The 19,131-nt window shown below is 35.3% G+C and overlaps 3 protein-coding genes across 4 annotated transcripts; 1 reads left to right on the top strand and 2 right to left on the bottom strand.

The window, feature by feature from the left end:
* Positions 1–835: 835 nt before the first annotated feature.
* On the bottom strand, positions 836–6,505 carry LOC128160531 (uncharacterized). Its single transcript, XM_052823869.1, has 2 exons — positions 6,127–6,505; positions 836–3,915 (listed from the first exon to the last, which is right to left on the bottom strand). The coding sequence occupies exons 1-2, from the start codon at positions 6,341–6,343 to the stop codon at positions 2,963–2,965; spliced, it is 1,170 nt and encodes a 389-aa protein (XP_052679829.1). The 5' UTR covers positions 6,344–6,505; the 3' UTR covers positions 836–2,962.
* Positions 6,506–6,926: 421 nt separating this feature from the next.
* Positions 6,927–8,516, bottom strand: LOC128158058 (complement C1q-like protein 4). Its single transcript, XM_052820744.1, has 2 exons — positions 8,381–8,516; positions 6,927–7,339 (listed from the first exon to the last, which is right to left on the bottom strand). Exons 1-2 carry the CDS (start codon positions 8,514–8,516, stop codon positions 6,927–6,929), a joined length of 549 nt encoding a protein of 182 aa, XP_052676704.1.
* Positions 8,517–10,473: 1,957 nt separating this feature from the next.
* LOC128161262 (uncharacterized) lies at positions 10,474–18,756 on the top strand. 2 transcript variants are annotated; one of them, XM_052824516.1, is made up of 11 exons: positions 10,474–10,569; positions 10,753–10,785; positions 12,574–12,656; positions 12,874–12,945; positions 13,232–13,358; positions 14,436–14,530; positions 14,649–14,717; positions 14,912–15,080; positions 15,425–15,829; positions 17,519–17,911; positions 18,344–18,756. In XM_052824516.1, exons 1-11 carry the CDS (start codon positions 10,542–10,544, stop codon positions 18,709–18,711), a joined length of 1,842 nt encoding a protein of 613 aa, XP_052680476.1. In that variant the 5' UTR covers positions 10,474–10,541; the 3' UTR covers positions 18,712–18,756. The 2 variants fall into 2 exon arrangements, with proteins under 2 accessions (XP_052680476.1, XP_052680475.1); XM_052824515.1 differs by having other exon boundaries at positions 18,299–18,756.
* Positions 18,757–19,131: the final 375 nt, after the last annotated feature.

Here is a 19,131-nt window from a genome sequence, read left to right as displayed (position 1 = left end):
TGAGACATCTGAAAGACCATGGGTCACACTATGAAGGTTCTGTATGTCCCTCGAAACATGTCAAGCAAATTATATTACAGATATACAGGTATAGCATAGATAACAAAGAAAGAAGTTGAAGTTGCAAACAACAAAAAGCCATTAATTATTGAATTCACCAAGCTAACCCAGCACTATACATTATATTCGCTTGAAAGACACAGAGCCTGGCAACATTCTGGAATAATGAAATAGAACTTAACAATAAATAGTATGAGAAATATTTATTACTCCGCTATTACAAACAATTGGTGGATGTTGGCCGCATAATGATTTTTTGTGGGGTAACTGGGGAGCCGACCAGTGTGCCAGTTTAACTACCCATGTAGGGACACACTGTGGGCCCGAGTATGAAACATCAGTGCCCGAACCTGAACGATCCCCAGCGTTCTAAGGAGGGTAGTGAGACCTGCCCTTCTCACCCTGTCTCCTGCAGTGCTACCTGGTTTAGAACTTTGCATGACAAAGGCTACTTTATCAACCAATTATTACATGCACCAGCCTGTAGCATCCCCTCACTGGAGTGAGGTGGATGTGGCCCCACCTATACCCAGTGTAGGCCCCACTATACAATAAACCCAATTTTAAATTGTAACCACATGGCGCAGTTAACTGTAATAACTTTGCCTTTTATAAACCATATTGAATGATTTAATTTATATACTATCCCCTAGCTTTGAAAGCAAGTGGGGGGAGACACCCAGGTTTTGGAGCAGAAAGTGTCAACACATACCACTGCGGACTCCCCAGTCCCCATCCCCCCTAAAATTGTGATGCGACAAGAAAAAGGTCCATGTACAAGTATAACAAAAATGAAAGTCTATTGAAAAAAGATAAACTGTTGAACACGAGTCCAGATGACACCGAGCTGCTTGTCATCCTGTCTGGCTGTTTTTTCTGGTCTACTAGTGGATTTCCAGTCTGCTCTCAATTTGCTACTCAATGACCTGTCAAAATAAAGAAAAGAAAAACGAGAAAGAAACCAAAAGCACAAATATAGATATCAATATTTAAGTTTGAAATAGTTAAAAAATTGCGGGCTGGGGGGGTGGGTGCCAAAATTTGAAGAAAACTATGGGGTTTTTGCAGGGGCTTCCGGATAAGCCAATGGTTAGCTCGTACCGAGTTTTTTCCGAATATACAGTGTGTCTCAAAATTAATACAGACTATTTGATATAAAAACAAATAATCCTGATTAATTATTGAATTCACCAAGCTAACCCAGCACTATACATTATATTCGCTTGAAAGACACAGAGCCTGGCAACATTCTGGAATAATGAAATAGAACTTAACAATAAATAGTATGAGAAATATTTATTACTCCGCTATTACAAACAATTGGTGGATGTTGGCCGCATAATGATTTTTTGTGGGGTAACTGGGGAGCCGACCAGTGTGCCAGTTTAACTACCCATGTAGGGACACACTGTGGGCCCGAGTATGAAACATCAGTGCCCGAACCTGAACGATCCCCAGCGTTCTAAGGAGGGTAGTGAGACCTGCCCTTCTCACCCTGTCTCCTGCAGTGCTACCTGGTTTAGAACTTTGCATGACAAAGGCTACTTTATCAACCAATTATTACATGCACCAGCCTGTAGCATCCCCTCACTGGAGTGAGGTGGATGTGGCCCCACCTATACCCAGTGTAGGCCCCACTATACAATAAACCCAATTTTAAATTGTAACCACATGGCGCAGTTAACTGTAATAACTTTGCCTTTTATAAACCATATTGAATGATTTAATTTATATACTATCCCCTAGCTTTGAAAGCAAGTGGGGGGAGACACCCAGGTTTTGGAGCAGAAAGTGTCAACACATACCACTGCGGACTCCCCAGTCCCGCCACAGATATTGGGACAATGTCCCCCACAAAACCCTTGATAAAATTAATATTATATATGTAAAACTAATACATATACATGCAATAATTTGTGTAGATGCTGGTAAATAAAGAAGCAAAATTGTCAGAGACGGTTAATATTTATATTTGCCTTAGGTTGTACATGAAATTAAAAGAGCATGAAACAAAGGCCAAACCAAGTATGGCAGCACATTATGCTTTGAAGTAAAATAAAATTTTGGGCCAAAACATTGGTCCTATCGTGGGCGCAAGGCAAGCATCAGAACTTTCTGATTACTAACATAAAAATTGTACATATGTGAAGCATGGGATTGTGAACAGTTGCTTTTTAGTTAACCACTGGATACTGGTTCCCTTGTCCATCAATGAAATATTGTAGAGCGCATTGAATATTGTTGAGATATATGTTGTTACCAGTGTTCGACAGGTGTGTACCATCTGATCGAAACAACTCAAGCTCGGTTGCCTTGATGTTGTGGTCATGGCCGATGTAACAACCCCCTACCTGGTCAGCCATGAAATTTTTCATGCACTTGTTAATTCTGACCCGCTTTTTATTGATTTTGTTTCCCAGACCCAAAGGGGCAAAATGCCAATATCTTCTAGGTAGGATGGCAGACCAGATGAGGGTTGTTTTTGGCCATAAAGCATGCAATCTATACAATGAACATTGTGCATTTTCAGAAAACAATTTGGAAGTCATTTGATCTTTGGTTAGGTCATTTGAACCGAGGTGAATGATGAAGAATTCTGGTGGAGTCTGGTATTTTGACATTGATGTTACCATCTTGTCGAAATCTTCCCATTGTAGTCCAAGGATACCTTTCCACTGAATGGTTACAGGTGGTTGCAGGTTAAGGTTTTTCCCCCCCGGTCTATCCGCTGCTGCAATTTCAGCCCAATAGGGGATTGAGGACCCCACAATCCAGGCTGATAAATCTAAAAAGGCTTTGTTAAAATTAGTGTTGAGTCCTACTGATGTATGTATTCATTGTGTGTATGTAGTGTTATCCAAAATACAGTGGTGCTAGATAAATTGGGAATGTAACTGGAAACCTAATGAGAGTTATGAGGGCGGATGTAAGTAAGAAAGGAATTAGATGTCCATCTCCCCAATTCTTGAATTTTTTCATTAGAAAAACCCTGATTTGCCATTTCAGTAGCCATGCCTATGCGAAAACTGTGAGACTTGTAGTGACCTTTGACCTGTAAAAAAGAGAGTGACTTGTCCAAAACTGCCTGAAATTGGGAACGTGTAACTGGTGAGCCATCAATGTGAACAAATAAAGTGGGTTTTCTCGGGGGTCTAGCTTGGAGGAATGGAGTGATTGTTGATGATGGACAGAAATGAGTTTGAGGTAGCTGTTGAATTTGCACAACCGAGCTCCTGCCTGTTTGGTCGGTCTTTGATGAGCTGATAGTAATGAAAAACTGACCCAACTGATTTTGAGAAATGTGATTTGCTTGCAATGCAAGAACTTCGCTTACTCGTAACAAGCCAAAAAAGGTAACAGTGTATGTTGCCGCAAAAAGTAATGACTCATAGGGTGAGCGGCATACTGAATTGAGGGAATGGATAATTTTTGTAAATAATTGGATTGAAATGGGGAGTCGAATGTCCTTGTTGACACCGACTGACCGCCGGACACCCTCGAGAGACTTTGTAACTATGAAATGCCTAGTGTTGTCTAAAGCACCCAAAATTTTGTGATGGTAGGACATTGCACTTATATATAGACATATAGTTCTGTATGATAAATTGTTGATTGATAAATAAGCAATGAAATGTACGAGTTGGTTTGTAGGTACAGGCCAGATTTGGGCCAAGTCATACTGTGCCCTAAACTGATTGAACTTTGCTAAAGCGGTGTTATAAGACTGGTGGGTGTTTGGGGCCAAAGATCTGTACAGAAGTCTTGATGCCTCTTGCTCCAAATGTTCCAAATGTGAGGTGGTAGAGGGGTGGGCCAATGGTCCGCCTCCGGTGCAAGACTTCGGAATCTGGCCCACTGTGAACGAGATAAGGCATCTGCAATGCAATTTGCTTTTGTGTGTATATAGGTTGCTTTGATTTGAATATTGTGTCTTAGTAACAGAAGAACAAGTTTTCTAACCACATACATGACCCTATCGGACTTGGAAGTTAGTGTATTGAGCACTTGGACTACTGCAGTGTTGTCGATGTGAAAAAGGATTCTAGAGTTTTGTAGACTCTGGTGCCATATGGTAATTGTTACTAGGACTGGAAAAATTTCAAGAAGAGTCATATCCCTGGTAAGACCCTGTAAAAACCAAGAGTGAGGCCATGTTCCATGTGCCCACCTACCACCGAAATAGATACCAAAACCCCCATTCTGACCCCCTGCACTGTCTGTGAAGAGCTGTATGGATTGACTATCCAAAAATTGGGTTCGTATAACAGAAACACCATTGTAAGATTGAAGGAAAATTTGCCAAATGCGCAAGTCTTGCTTGATATTGTTGTTAAGCCTGATTCTGTGATGGGGTTTTGAAATTCCAATAGTTGCATTTATGAGGCGTCTGCAGAAGGCACGTCCGGGAGCTACCACCTTACAAGCAAAATTGAGTTATCCTATGAGTGATTGGAGTTCTTGAAGAGTAACTTTTTTTGCTGATAGAAAGGAATTGATAACTGACTTTAACTTGTGTAATTTGTCTGATGGCAGAGACATGGTCATGTCGTTGGTGTCGAAAGTAATGCCGAGAAAAATAAGATTTGTAGTTGGTTCTACAGTTTTTTCTAAAGCAATAGGAACCCCCAGTTCTTGACAGAGTGACTTGAACTTGTCAAGTGTATTTTGACAGACCACATCCTGTCTAGGTCCGCAGAAGAGAAAATCATCCAGGTAGTGTAAAATATGGATGTTGCCTGTGTGTTGTTGAGTGAGCCAATGCAAGAAAAGAGCAAATTTTTCCCACAGTGCACAACTTATCGACGAACCAAATGGGACCATTTTGTCAAAATAAAAGTAACCTTCTAACTGGAAACCCAACAAGTCGAAATCACCTGGAGCGATAGGTAAGAGTCTAAATGCGGACTTTATATCTGACTTGGCCATAAGAGAGCCCTCCCCTAACTTTGAAATCATGTCTGCTGCTTCGTCGATACTGGAATATTTGACAGAGCATGCAGTGGGATCAATGAAAAAATTTATGGAATCCTCGTTAGGATATGATAAATGATGTATGAGGCGCATATCCCCATCCTTCTTTGGTACTAGCCCAAGGGGGGAAACTTGAAGATTTACAAAAGGGGGTTGTGGAAAGGGACCAGCTACTCTGTTGAGTTGTAACTCTTTGTTGATTTTTTCAAATGCTATGGGCAAATGTTTATACAAACTTGGTAAATTTTTACTTATTCGAGCTTTCCTACGACCCAGATATTGAAGCCTGAAACCAAAATTGAAACCATTGAGCAAGAATTTTGAATGTTCATAACCCTGTGAGTGTTTTTGTAGTGCCTGAATTTTTATGGGAGTGTGTCCCAATGTATACAAATGTTTATTTTCGTGCACAAGTAACTCTGGGGTGTTTTCCTCCGCAATGGCTGCAAGCATGGTTGAAGCGGCATCTAGGGAAGAAAGTGCAGAATTTACCCCTATTGTAAGTATTGCAGGTTTGTTTAACATCAGCTTGTGTTGGGATTGGAGAATACCCATGTGTTATAGGTTTGTTGTGTTGTTGAAAATGAGAATCAGAACCTTGCTGTGACATGAAATTGGTTGATTGATTTGTGACATAAAGAAGCCAGAATTCATTATGTATATCACCCCAAGACATAGCTGGGTTGGACACCTTGCGCAGACGGAATTGTTCGTCGTATTTGTACCAGTAATGTGAACGACTAGCAGCTATTCTGATATCGCGCAGATATTTAAGCATTTGTTGTGCTAAAGCAGGGTTGTGTTCAAACATAATGCTCATATATATCATGAAAGCGGATGTCCACTTTTCAATACTCAACTGCGAGTTTTGTTTACGTTTAACTACACAGAGGCGGCCATTTTTAAACTGTACTTCGCCTTGAGAATCAAAATCTTCCAATTCGGTGGCCGACTTTAGCAACAGAGACATATCAAGAAATTCCCCCTCCCAGATTTTTAATTTTAACTTTAATGGTACGTGAGATGCAATGCCGTCTGAGGCAGATGTCTGTTGATATGGCAAGCCTACTAAATGTTGTACAAATTCGCACTCACCCGAGTTGTTGTTGACTTCGGGGTGAACCACTGGGGGGAACTGGTCTTGAGCCCGAGCCTGGGGTGGTGGTAAAACCTCCACTGGGGCCTGTGGCGGGTCCGCAGCGGGGCCTGTGCCTGTTCTGCAATGGCGGGGAACTTTTCTCCCTGGCGCTCGGGCTGGAGTCCCTGAGGGTGCTTTACGCTTTGCTGGCACTGCTTTGCGTTTTGGGGGCATCGCGAACGGTGGATTCTTTCCAACACTTGCTGGGAGTTGCAAGGCAAATACGTATAAAAATTGGTGTAAAACTGCTTTAAAAAGGCAACACGTGCTCCTTGCCAAAATTTGAAGAAAACTATGGGGTTTTTGCAGGGGCTTCCGGATAAGCCAATGGTTAGCTCGTATTGAGTTTTTTCCGAATATACAGTGTGTCTCAAAATTAATACAGACTATTTGATATAAAAACAAATAATCCTGATTATTTTATAAACGGTTAAAACCTAAAAAAAAAAAAAAAAAATTCAATAGCAGTAAAACAAACACCTCCCAAAAAACACAACAAAACCTAAACAAACAAACATACAAATAGACAATGCTAAAAGTCAACAGAATAAATGAAAACTTGGTTAACATCTACTTTTTGGTAAAACTTTTATATCATTTTTTGTAGAACAATTTAAATGTAATTTGGATTCAGAACCACAAATGATATCAGATAAAACAAGATAATACAAATCTAAGAAGCAAATCAATGCATTGTATATTTTAGATTCACATACATAAATATATGATATTTGTAAAAGTAACATAATTATATTTTTTATGCCAGTTTAAATCCTGAGAAACTCATTCTGGTGTATCGATTACTCTCAAGATGGCTTCCACCTCTTGCTTCACCCACCCGGGTGTGAACAATGTCCCCTTTCGTCAAACTGAGAATGGTCAATGAAGAGGCCATCGCTCTGTCATCATGTTGTCCTGAGTCAGCAAAAGTGATATCCTTAATCTGGCCATTCTTAACAACTTCTACCGAGCAGAAAGATTTGTAATACGAAGTCGAACTGGTATGGAAAACGTACACCCCGTTTTCTGGAGCTGTAAAGTTGCCAGATTGTACATCATATCCATTGCCATGGTTGGTTTCTACCCGATCGTATACAAATGCTATATGCTTGGAAATGCTACTTATTTGAACATTTTGTGTCATGTAGGCAAAAAAGGCAATCTGATGTCCTGCAATACATGTATAAATCGTTTTATTTATATTTGTTAATTTATCAATTTAATTTTAAAAAATGATACTAAGAATTGCAAAGCGTTTAAATTGTTCTCTCTAATTTAGTGACGTGAAATAAATGATGGAGTTTTCATTTCACAATAATTGCAGTAAATTGTGAAACCATGATTATGGATATGGTTCAGTAATATTTTCTAAGTTTACATATACTATACTTTTCAGCTAATACAAACTTCATTATCATGATTTGATAATAAAGCAATTATGTAGTGTTTTATTACTCAAATGAAATAATTTTGATTAAATCATTATTATTCTAAACTAGAAATCCCATCTCCCTAAAAGCAATATCATCTTGAACTATAAACAATTTTAAAAAATTTATTCATGTGAAATCAAAGACATCTACTATATTATAATAAGCGCATGCTACCATGCATGTACAGTCTTGTTAATATGTACAATAAACTTTTGCATTACATCACTTCAAAGTCAAATGTGCAGAATAAGATAGAAACGCGACGATAGTGTTTAAATTTTAAATATTCATGTTCTAAAAATAAATTCTTTAAAATATCCATTATAGTGTCCGTAATGTTTTTCTAGTAAGTTTGTTCATTTCAAAATGGCTATGCTCATTTATTTGTGCATTTGAGTACGTATTCGACGTAACACGTAAATATTTCCGGATTTGCGGTGATTACCTCTACGGAAATCGAAATCTGTAGAGTGCTACCATAATGATAGATGCGAAAAATCTATGGTGCAATAAATATGACTCATAATCATGAATTTAAATTGATTGTTTAGAATTTTTTATTAAGAATAATGACCCCCCCCCCCCCCCGTTATATCCTGCTTGGGAGGGGGCGGGCAATGTATGCACCGATTTCAAATCAGATTTGTAAAATGAATAAACTTTTGTCCCTCTTGACTTTACAAAAAATTCAATGAACAAAATGAAGAACTTGAAAATTAATTTCTATAAAGGACGATGACAAACATAGCGATATTATTGTTTTATGTCAAACAATTACCTGCTTCAAGAAGCTCACTTCCTCTTCGTTGGCTACAGAGACTGCAAATTGTGTTCTCCATTTCACTTCGGTCGCACGATTCGTCACCAGAGACAACAAACAGACAAAGAAAGACAAGAGCAAAACTTCGTAACATTGTTACAACGTTGTTTTAAACTTTGTTCCAGTGAAGTCAACTTTTATGTTGTCAATGATGGACACACCTTCGTGATTTATATTTATAGTCTCATCAAATGGGTAAATGGTATGAGATTATTAAAATATACGAGCAACAAAAGTTTTATTCAATATCATGTTCTTAGAAAAATATTTACGAGATTATTATATATAAATATATCACGATTTATAAACACGACAAAATTGTTCGTGAGAGCATAAGATAAGGCGGCAGCATGCTTATTAACAGTTATAACGAAGTTATTCTAAATACTTCAAAAACACATCACTGACAGAATGAAGTTAAATTATTTTCTTTCATTCCCCTCTTTTGATAATTTTCAGCGTGACTGAATATCACTGTTTCAACCGTTTTGTTTTAATAAAAGATATTACAGACATAAATTCTTACAAACGCATGACGTTTTTAGACTGATTCATTTATTTTCATGTTTTGGTGTTGTCAAGTTTTGCACATCAACAATTTATTTTTGGGAAGTTAAACATTTTTTGCAAACATGTCAAAGATACATGTCCATGATGTATTTTCCCCCTGCTTCTAGTGTTTCAATAATTAAGATGAAAGTTAGATATTACAGTTTAGAATTTCTAGTTAAATAATCAAAACATAAACTTTGTTTTTGTTTACATAGAAGTAACTTTGTAAATGTATCACAAACCTGTTTTTTCTGTCTATAAAATTATCAAAAACATAATGTAGAGTTTATTTTGTTAATGAAAATTTTTGGTCAAAGATGTGGAATTTTTTCCTGTACTTATATGAACAATGAACGATGGAATAAAACATTTTGATTTTTTTTCTTTTATCTGTTTAGTGAAATTTATATTTGCATATTGATAGAACATTACATTGTTAATAAAAATGTGATCATTCAAATGACTCTTCTAAAGATATTCTGATGCTTGCATGACTCAACTGCATCACATGCCTTTGCATTGAAGTTAATTTGAATATTTTAATATGCAAGTTATTATGGGATTTATGATAAATACATAAAATTCAGGATTTTGAAGCAACGTGTAAAAGATTTAAAGTGAATTGTGTACCAATATTTTGTCCTAATTATAATCTACCAGCGTTTTTATAAGTATTGATACATGTATGTACATTGTAAATCCTCATATTCCAATAATAATGATAATATTGATATAATTCTAAAAAAAAAAAAATGTTGTGAAAAGATAGTTTGAATAGCATTCAATAAAGACTCATATGCAAGCGCATTTTCACATTTATTTATTTAAAATCTTATATCATATCACAAAAAATTCACATTTTGGTTTATTATTTGATGTTTAAAAATAGCTAACGGTTCAAACGATGATCACCTAGTGACATGAAAGAATCCAAGAATTCGCTTTTAAAACGGCTTCTCTAGGTTTCACAAAACAAATCAAAAATAAAACAAACTATACGGTGATTTTGCATTGCAACAAACATGAAAGTACTCAGATGATCACATTTAAAAAATAGACTAAAATTAGGGCAAAGTGCTTCCGAATGCAGAAAAGTTCTCAACATTTCCCTTTATAAACCGTAAGCAATTTGCTTCCATTCTTGTTTATTTCCCTCAGGAAAAAAAATTTCTTCATTGATTTGTTTGGGAAACAGTTACCTGAGGCAGTCTATAATATTTAATCTCTATATACCTGTTTGGTTTCTTTTTATCTCGTGATGATAAAACATTCATTTTGAAGAGCTAAAACAATTTGGAGATGATTCTTGATCAAATGTTAACAACAAAAAGTTTGATTTCAATTTATTTAATTCATCTGATACGGTTACTGAAACCATTTTACAGCATTATCACTTATACAAAAACCGTATACCGTTTATTAGTACCTGGTTTCGACTACCTAGCCGCATTATACTGTGTTATCTTTATTTCCAGTACAACAGTCCTCTGATAAGAATTTTGAAATTGCACGTTGGTATTTGAGGCGATCTGGAAATCTAACAGCCATTTTGATCTCTTTGGATAATATGTTTCGTTGTCTTTGCACAATATATGGTCTTTTTTTCCTTTTATTTCTCTCGTTTTCAGTCTTTCTGTAAACTCCCTTCCTGTCTCTATTCCTTCGTCTCTCTCTACTTTTCAGTCTTTCTACAAACTCTCTCTCTCTCTCTCTCTCTCTCTCTCTCAATAAGATATGTCATGCGTACATATTAATTGGAATTCGTGATCTGTTTCCAGGTTTGATTGTACTTGCCTCACAGGAAGTAGAAGGTAGGGTGTTTTCCATTTTATTTTCTGCGATGAATATTTTATTGAAACTTTCAAAGAACCCGATTTGTTCTTTTGGTCACAAAATCTTTGCAATAATGAAAATATTTTTTAATTAATCATTATAACATTTATCGTAGATGTAAGTATTAAGAGAGCAAAGATTGGTAAACATTTTATACAAGTGGTTCTTTTCTTTTAAAGGATATATAACTATGCAAAATATTTAAGTATATGTTCAGTTAAATACAAGTATCACATGCACAAATCAAATAATAGTAGTATTGTAATTTTTCTCTTAATTATTATACTTTGCTAAAAACATGGTTTGCATAAAAGTTTGTAGCATTTCCATTACGTAAATAAATGTATATGCAATCTTGCCATTGTCGTAAAAGATTTCTTTCAAAACACTAAGCCTAGTTAAAACGTCAGACAATTTTTTCTTGTTAATTTCAATATTTTTAATACAAATAATTATACCTTTAACACTGTGCCGGATAATTATGTCAGGGTCAAGGTTGCATTTTTGCACCCACTTATGATGCAGATTCGTAAAAATCAATGTATACCTAGTAATAGACCATTGTCTTGAGAGTATATGACCACTTTTGTTATAAGTTTGTCTTAATAACAGGTGAGATATTTACCATTTGAATTAAATACCTTGTAGGAAAGTAATAATTCCCATAGGATAGATAATTTTTCTACAAGAAATTTTGAAAATCCTAAATGAATTATATTTCATATATGACAAAAGCATTTCCTGCTAAAATTTGATTCAGGCAAGTAATTTTCCTAAAGAAACTTAATATGTCTTATCGGATTTGTCTTGAATTTCAATACATGTAGGAAAGTCTTTATTTCCGGTAGTAAATTTTAAATATTCTCTTGTAAAATTGTTTTTCTTGTAGGAAGAATTGTTTAATTGTTTTCTTCTAGGAGTTTATTTTTATGATAGTGTTTCATCTGACAAGTGAGATGTATAATTAGCAAAAGTGATTATAAACTTCTTTAATAAATGGTGTTTAATATGACGCATATTCTTATATGCTGAATAGACAGGAGCAAAATCCCACCTTGGCACTGGCCTAGTCATCCGCCACAGCGTTCCACACCTCTCATACACAATGTTATGATAATTATTATAAACAAGAAAAATTAGATTTAATCTCATGTCTTGTCTCCAAGTCTTGCTATATACACAATTATTGTGAAAAATGCTTACAACTTATTTTGAATGTAAATTAAATGAATGAAATTAAAAAGGAAAAGGAAAATTCTCAAATTTTAAAGCTTAATTTTTTTTTCTTTATTAAATGGAAGTTTATTGCCCAAAACAATTTATCGTGTTTAAAAATTTAAGGCAGATTTGGTGGTCAATTTGTTTACAATTCAGCCACTTTAAGAATGATTGGGAAAATATATTTGTGCATGTAACAAACACTTTTAAAACGTCCATCTATGTATATAATTGTAGCCATTCGATGTTAAATATATCAACTATTTATACCCCCTCATCCTAGTTAACCCATACCACTATAATACCAACATTTTTTTTGGCTATATATACATGTATATACATGTATATAGGTCTAAATAAGAAAAAAGACTATCGTAAAAACTCAAGGCAAATCGGATGATTTAATGATTAAAACAAATTTATTCTTGTTTTGTTATAATAATGAGAACCAGCGACATGTTCATTGCATGTAGAGTTTCTCTTTATTATTCTGCAAACATTTGCAACAATAGTTGAGAGAAACGTTTGTAATATTTACTATTTTTAAGGGTTTGGATTAAAATGTCTACGCTGTGATGACGTATTAGAGCCTCGGTTCTGTGAACGAATTGAGTACTGCCAAGACGGAGATGTAAGTTGGCGAGATCATATTGCACGTGTTGTTTCTTGAACATGAACAGTTTTAATTTGAACGATCTCATGAATAAAGTCATCTGCACTTATGCGCTGCCGCTTTTTAAAAGCGGTAGCATACCAGAACAGCATATTTTAACGCTAGATAATTTTAGTTGTTGGAAGTTCAGAATTGTTTTAATGAAACTACACACATTTTCATATACCTGTCCTAGGTCTGTGGTGTACAGAGATATAGAAAGGAGAACGGCGATGTCTCTTTCTGGTCAGGTTGTCTACCACACTCTGTAAGTTGAAGTTCTCTCTCATTCTGTGAATCCTTTCTTTATTCACTAGTATTGTGTCTCATGTTTAGAGAACTCTACATCTACCTTATATTCTTGTTAAAAAAGAAAAAAAAACCGAATATTGGTCAATTAATTGTTCCCCCATTAAACATGCTTTGCATCAATGTGAAAGTCGTAACAATGCAGATTCTTTTTAATTTTCATTTTTGGTTGGTACAAGTACAGTTCCAGATATTGTCCTTTAAACTTTATGTTTTTCATATATATACTTTTTATTTGCATAAAGAACTGTGCCAAAGTCACAAATAGAACGATACTTACAACGAACAGCAGGAGAGCGGTACATGGATCTGTTCTCTGCCAGGAGTGTTGTAATGGCGATCTCTGTAACTCCGAGGGATGTGGGGCGCCGGGTAAATGCTGAACGTTATAGAATCCGAATTTATATAAAAGTTATATATATATATATATATATATATATATATATATATATATATATATATATATATATATATATATATATATATATATTCTTCGCCTCTTCCTAAATTCATTGATATTAAACGCCACCTGCATTGTACGCTTAGAATCCTTAGACGAACCAATAAGAGCAGTTAAAGTGAATGTTATCGTCCTGTATTAGTTGATTATCTATTAATACAAGATAGTAATTAAAAGTAGATGTTGATTGTCTGCTGTTGATATTATACCTTGAAAATTGCTTAAATACTCTACAACAATGAACAATGATATGGCATAAGTTTTAAAACCAGTGTAATACGTGTTGGCGACAACATTTTTTTAATTGTAGTTATAGATAAGTACATGTATACAACCACTTTTGTTTTAATGTGTTTCACCTGACCGGCGAGATATTACCTTTAATAATTAATATCTCATAGGAAAATGATAATTCCCATGGGAGAAATGATTCTCCTACAGGAAATATTGACAATCCTATAGAATTTTCTAAAGTCCTAAAGAAATTATATTTTCTGTAGGAGAATGGTATTTCCCGTGGAAATGTGATTCAGACAGGCAGTTTTCCTATGGGAAACTAATATCTTCTGTCGGATTTTATGAAATCCTGACGGAATTGAAATTCCTATAGGATGTTCTTGTATTCCGTTAAGAAATTTCAAAAATCCTGACGGAATTGAAATTCCATAGGAAGTTCTTGTATTCCGATAAGAAATTTCAAATTTCCTGTAGAAATATTGTTTTCCTATGGGAAAAATTATTTTCCTGTATGAATTTATTTTTGAAAGGTAAATATCCCACCTGGCAGATGAGTTACGATGATAACAAAGGTGGTTGTTTACTCTAAGCAGTGATCTATCATGTGGCATATTTGAATTTATCGTTATATATCCAGCTTAGACGGGTGCAAAAATGCCACATTGGCACTGGCATAATTATCTGGCACAGTGTTACTATTTCACTACTTCATCAATAATCATAATCATGGTTCCACGTAATAATTTCTCTAGGTTTCCCCACCTCAAGGGGACCGATGTGTTTCAATTGTGCTCACGCCTTGAACCCAAGTGATTGTCATCACGTGACTGTCTGTGGAGCCAATGAGGTAAAGTCTGTATTAAAATATACTTCGATTGCTTATATCTGTGATTCATTTTAAACAATTTGTAATGGGACTCATTATGCACATATGTTCAGATCAAACTTGTGTTTCCCTTATTTAGCTCTGTTTTCTTGGAGAGAAACCGATTTTCGGTCAACGGTATTTTACAAGCCACTGTGAAGACGTACACGTAATTATGTTTACAAATCTTATCTAAAAAATATGTAAAATATTAGTAAGAATATATAATTCTTGTTTTATTCTTACAACATGTAACACAAATACGTTTTAGGAAATTATATGACTATTGTAGAACGAATTTTAAAATAACTATCACCAATAAAACTACTTTAAATAAAACATCCCTTATGATTGTATGCACAGGCGTGCGAAAATCATGCCTCTGCTCCTATAATCTTTGGACGGAAACGATTACTTAGAGGTCAAAGGTCATATACACCCTGTTCTGGTTGTTGCCATGGAGACCTCTGTAACACCAACTGTAACGCAACATTCACCCCTAATACTGTTGTAAACTCTGGAAGCACTGCAGGTATATGTACAGTGTATTATCTTTATACATGTAAGTTGTAATTTCTAATGAACAAATAAAGGCAATAAGCGTTGGTTTCCAGCTAAGAGATATCATAGGAATACAATCATTTTCGTTGTAATGATGTTTCATTTTCAGTACTAATATTTTCAAATTTGGGCATTATTGCCTACGTAAGTGGTTTAGTTCTTGGGCCGAAAAAACTTTTGTTTATTAATTTGAAACTTTAGATAAACATTTTCACCAAATATATTTGGTTGCTAAAAATACCATCTATCTATATTTCGTTTTATGATTTCAATGCATATATATTAAATTGCAATAAAGATGTTTGATTGATTAAGCACCAACCGGTACTAGTGTACAAGAAAGACCAGGAAACTACGCTTTTTACGCTCAACTTACTTTAATGGCACAAACTGGTCACGTCATTTTCAAAAATGTCACAACCAATGAGGGATCAGCTTACAGCGGGACTACAGGAATTTTCACTTGCAAATACAGCGGTGCTCATGCCTTTTCTTGGACGATTGCAACCAGTAGTCAGCGATACACAAACGCAGATCTTGTTCTGAACGACGTTGCGATTGGATCGTCATTTACAGACTCTAGAGGTAGTAGTGTAGCAGCGGATTCCAGCACTGGCTTTGTTGTGTATAACCTCAAGGTCGGCGACAAAGTCAGAGTCAATATCAACGGAACAGCTGATGCATTGTATTCTACGTTTTCAGGATGGAGGCTTCAGCAAAGTATGTTTCTTTTTTATTTCGTTTTTCTAGCTGTTATAAACAATATATAAATTAAAGCCTCTAACACCTAATGTTATTTGATACAATTACATTTTGCATTTCTCTCGATCATGAACACTTACTATCTAGATTTTTTACCAGTTATTTAAAGTTTTTGTACAGAGCAAAAAAATCACAAGTGTATAATGAAGCAATCCTCTAAACATCCAAAATCGGCCTTCTATAATTTGCAAAGGAATCAAATAATTGACTTTCGTCATATTATTTCATTTGTTTCTTCAAACTTTGAGGTTTTTAAAATTTCAATTTCACATTTTACCTCCCTACAGTACCAAGCAGAACCAACCTAACACGAGAGTAACCCAACTAAACCCAGGGTTTGCTTTCGGGGTTTACTTAGGGTTTACTTTTGGTATTCAGTCTTTATATATCACCCGATTATAAATCATATAAGATTGCCCTCTAAAAGGCGGTCACCTGTCTAACGCAGTCAGCGGTCAGTGTATTTTAATCCGGAACTATACATTTTACATGCATTAGGAGGCCATTTTGGCCGGATTTACACCCGGTGATATTAAACATGGCTTCCAAAAGTCAGGTAACTATTGTGCAACGCCTGTTTATTTGTTTTAAAGAGCCGATTCTAGTGATTACTAAGGGGTGAGATCGCGATGTTTAGATGATTCATTCTTTAACGAATAAATTAACCATTTTACACATACAGGCTTTAATTTTTACTGTTTAAAAACACAATGAAATTTAAGTTTCACTTATATAAGGATATCATTTTATTTAGAAATAATTCGGTACACTATTATTACTTATTAGGTTAGTTACTGACTCACTACGGATATATATTGGGTTGATCAATCTCATAGATGGCGAGGCGAAGCCGAGCCTTCTATGAGATTGATCAACCCAATATATGTCCGTAGTGAGTCAGTAACTAACCTAATAAGTGTTTTGTTTTCTCGAAGACTATCAAGCGACATATTTATTCACAAATAGCGATGATCTAAGCAAAGCCATGTATAAGATGCCTAACATCTCGTCCAATTTAACTCGATCATCATTTAAACTCTTCAAAATTTTCAATTTCACCTTTCAAATACTCTTTCAAAATCTTTGCTTCACCCATGTTTACTTACAATGTTTTGTTGCTATTCAATTTTAAATGTTTTCTCCCTTTCCTCTGTAGAGATTTGAGCAAATTTCGACGCTGTCATTTTGTTCTGCTCCAGACAAAACAATGTGACGTCAATATTCTAAGGGCAACTACTCTAATTTTAAAAGAAATTCAAAGGGCAACTACTCCAAATACTTTAAGACCTTACGGCATGCAGTTTATGTATAAAATAATATGAAATGTCGAAATGAATAAGCGAAGCGTCGACCAATGACGGCCATATTGCCTAATATTATTTCTCACAGAACAAATATAGAGATATATGAGGCAATCACGTGCTATGTTTAAACCAATGAAAATGTGACATTTCAGTGCAAGGGAAAACAATAAAAGATATGCAATACGTGATACTACTTACATATAGAATAACTATATTTTCTTTTCTGCATTCAAATTTCAATTATTATTATATGAGCAACTTCAAAGAGCTTCTGTGGTAATATCGAAACAAAACACAATAATAAGGCCATATATTAACTTTTATATCTTCTATTTTCTTTCAGATAACTCTTCCTTTTATGCAAAAGCAATGTCATCCCTGGATAGGCCTTCATCAGCATCTCACGGCTTTGAATTTCAAAGCGTTGTCAACAATGGAAACGTTTATGATTCCACAAATGGAGTATTCACGTGTCCTGAGACGGGTCTGTATGCCTTAGCCTTCGCCGTAGAAACAAGTGGCCTTGACTTTATGGTTTATTTTTATCGTGGAGGAAGCAAGTTAAATGAGATTGGGGTCTGGCCTGATTCTACAAACGGCCTGCTTCAGGACACTTCCTCCACTCTTCAGATCTTCCTTCTGACTAGAGGAGACAAAATATATCTTTATCCGTCTGAGAGTGATGCACGTATCAAACCCTTTCATTCTACATTCTCTGGATGGCGCATAGAGAACCGTACGCTTTTAAACTTGATTGTGAATACAGTAAAACACGCTTATAACGAAGTCCCAGGGACGGCCAATTTAACTTTGTTATAAGCGTGATTCGTTATATCCGTCAAGTTTACAACATGAAATAGAGACTTGGGGAATGAAATTCACTTCGCTGTAAGCGTCAATTCATTATAAACGTGTTCGCTATAACCGTGTTTTACTGTATATATTTTTTAACCTTTAATATACGAGTTTCAATAATCAAAATCAGATACTGATTGAAAATATGTTCTTCCTTTTCACTTGCATCGATAAAAAAACATAAATTCCTCTTATAATTATGTATATACATGTACAACTGTATCACGCCTTTAAAGAAAACAATTTGTATTCCTGTTTCTAATTGTAGCAACATCAAACACACCGGCTTTTGTATTCCTGTTTCTAATTGTAGCAACATCAAACACACCGGCTTTTGTTGAGTACATTTCCTCCTCAACTAGTACAACCCCTATACGCTTCAACAGAGAAGCTTTGGATATAACCAGCTCTTTTTCAATCTCATCCTTCCAAGCGCCAAAGGATGGTGTCTATCTCTTTTTTTGGAACATGGAGGTTTCTTCTAGACACCTCCGTAGTTTCCTAGAAGTAAACGACTCAATCGTCGGGAGGACGGTCTCTGACGGTCACACTGCAGGTTATGATAGTGGTTCTAATCTTGCCATTTTGCGCCTGCGTAGAAATGATAACGTGAGGGTAGCGCAAGATTATACAGCAGATGGCGACCAGACAATGATTTCTGGCTACTTTATGTTTTCCTAAAATCAATTTGATTGAAGTTCTTTGATAAAAATTTGCAAAGAGTTGTATCTTGTCAACGACTTGTATTATATTGCCTGATGCACTATTAAAGCATGCCCAGGAAAACATTGCTATATCATATATAAATTAATATATGATAGTAAAGACAATTTATTCATTTTGAATTAAAGGGCACTTGCAATTTTAGAAATATAATAGCAAAAATACGAACACTTTTCCTCAACGTCATATTATCACAAGACTTAGAAGACATAATTAAGCAATAACTTCCATTAATTTGTGCTAAGATATTAGTATACCCTTTTATATCCAATAATTATCCAATTTTTGAAACTGCAAAAATGAACCCACTGTGCACGATAAAATTTTGTAAAATCATTCGTAAGCTAGTAATTGTTCATCCAAAAAGACAACTTCCGT

Source organism: Crassostrea angulata, chromosome 8 (genome assembly GCF_025612915.1).
Source record: "Crassostrea angulata isolate pt1a10 chromosome 8, ASM2561291v2, whole genome shotgun sequence".
NCBI lineage: Eukaryota > Metazoa > Mollusca > Bivalvia > Ostreida > Ostreidae > Magallana > Magallana angulata.
This window is presented reverse-complemented; position numbering and strand designations above follow the sequence as displayed.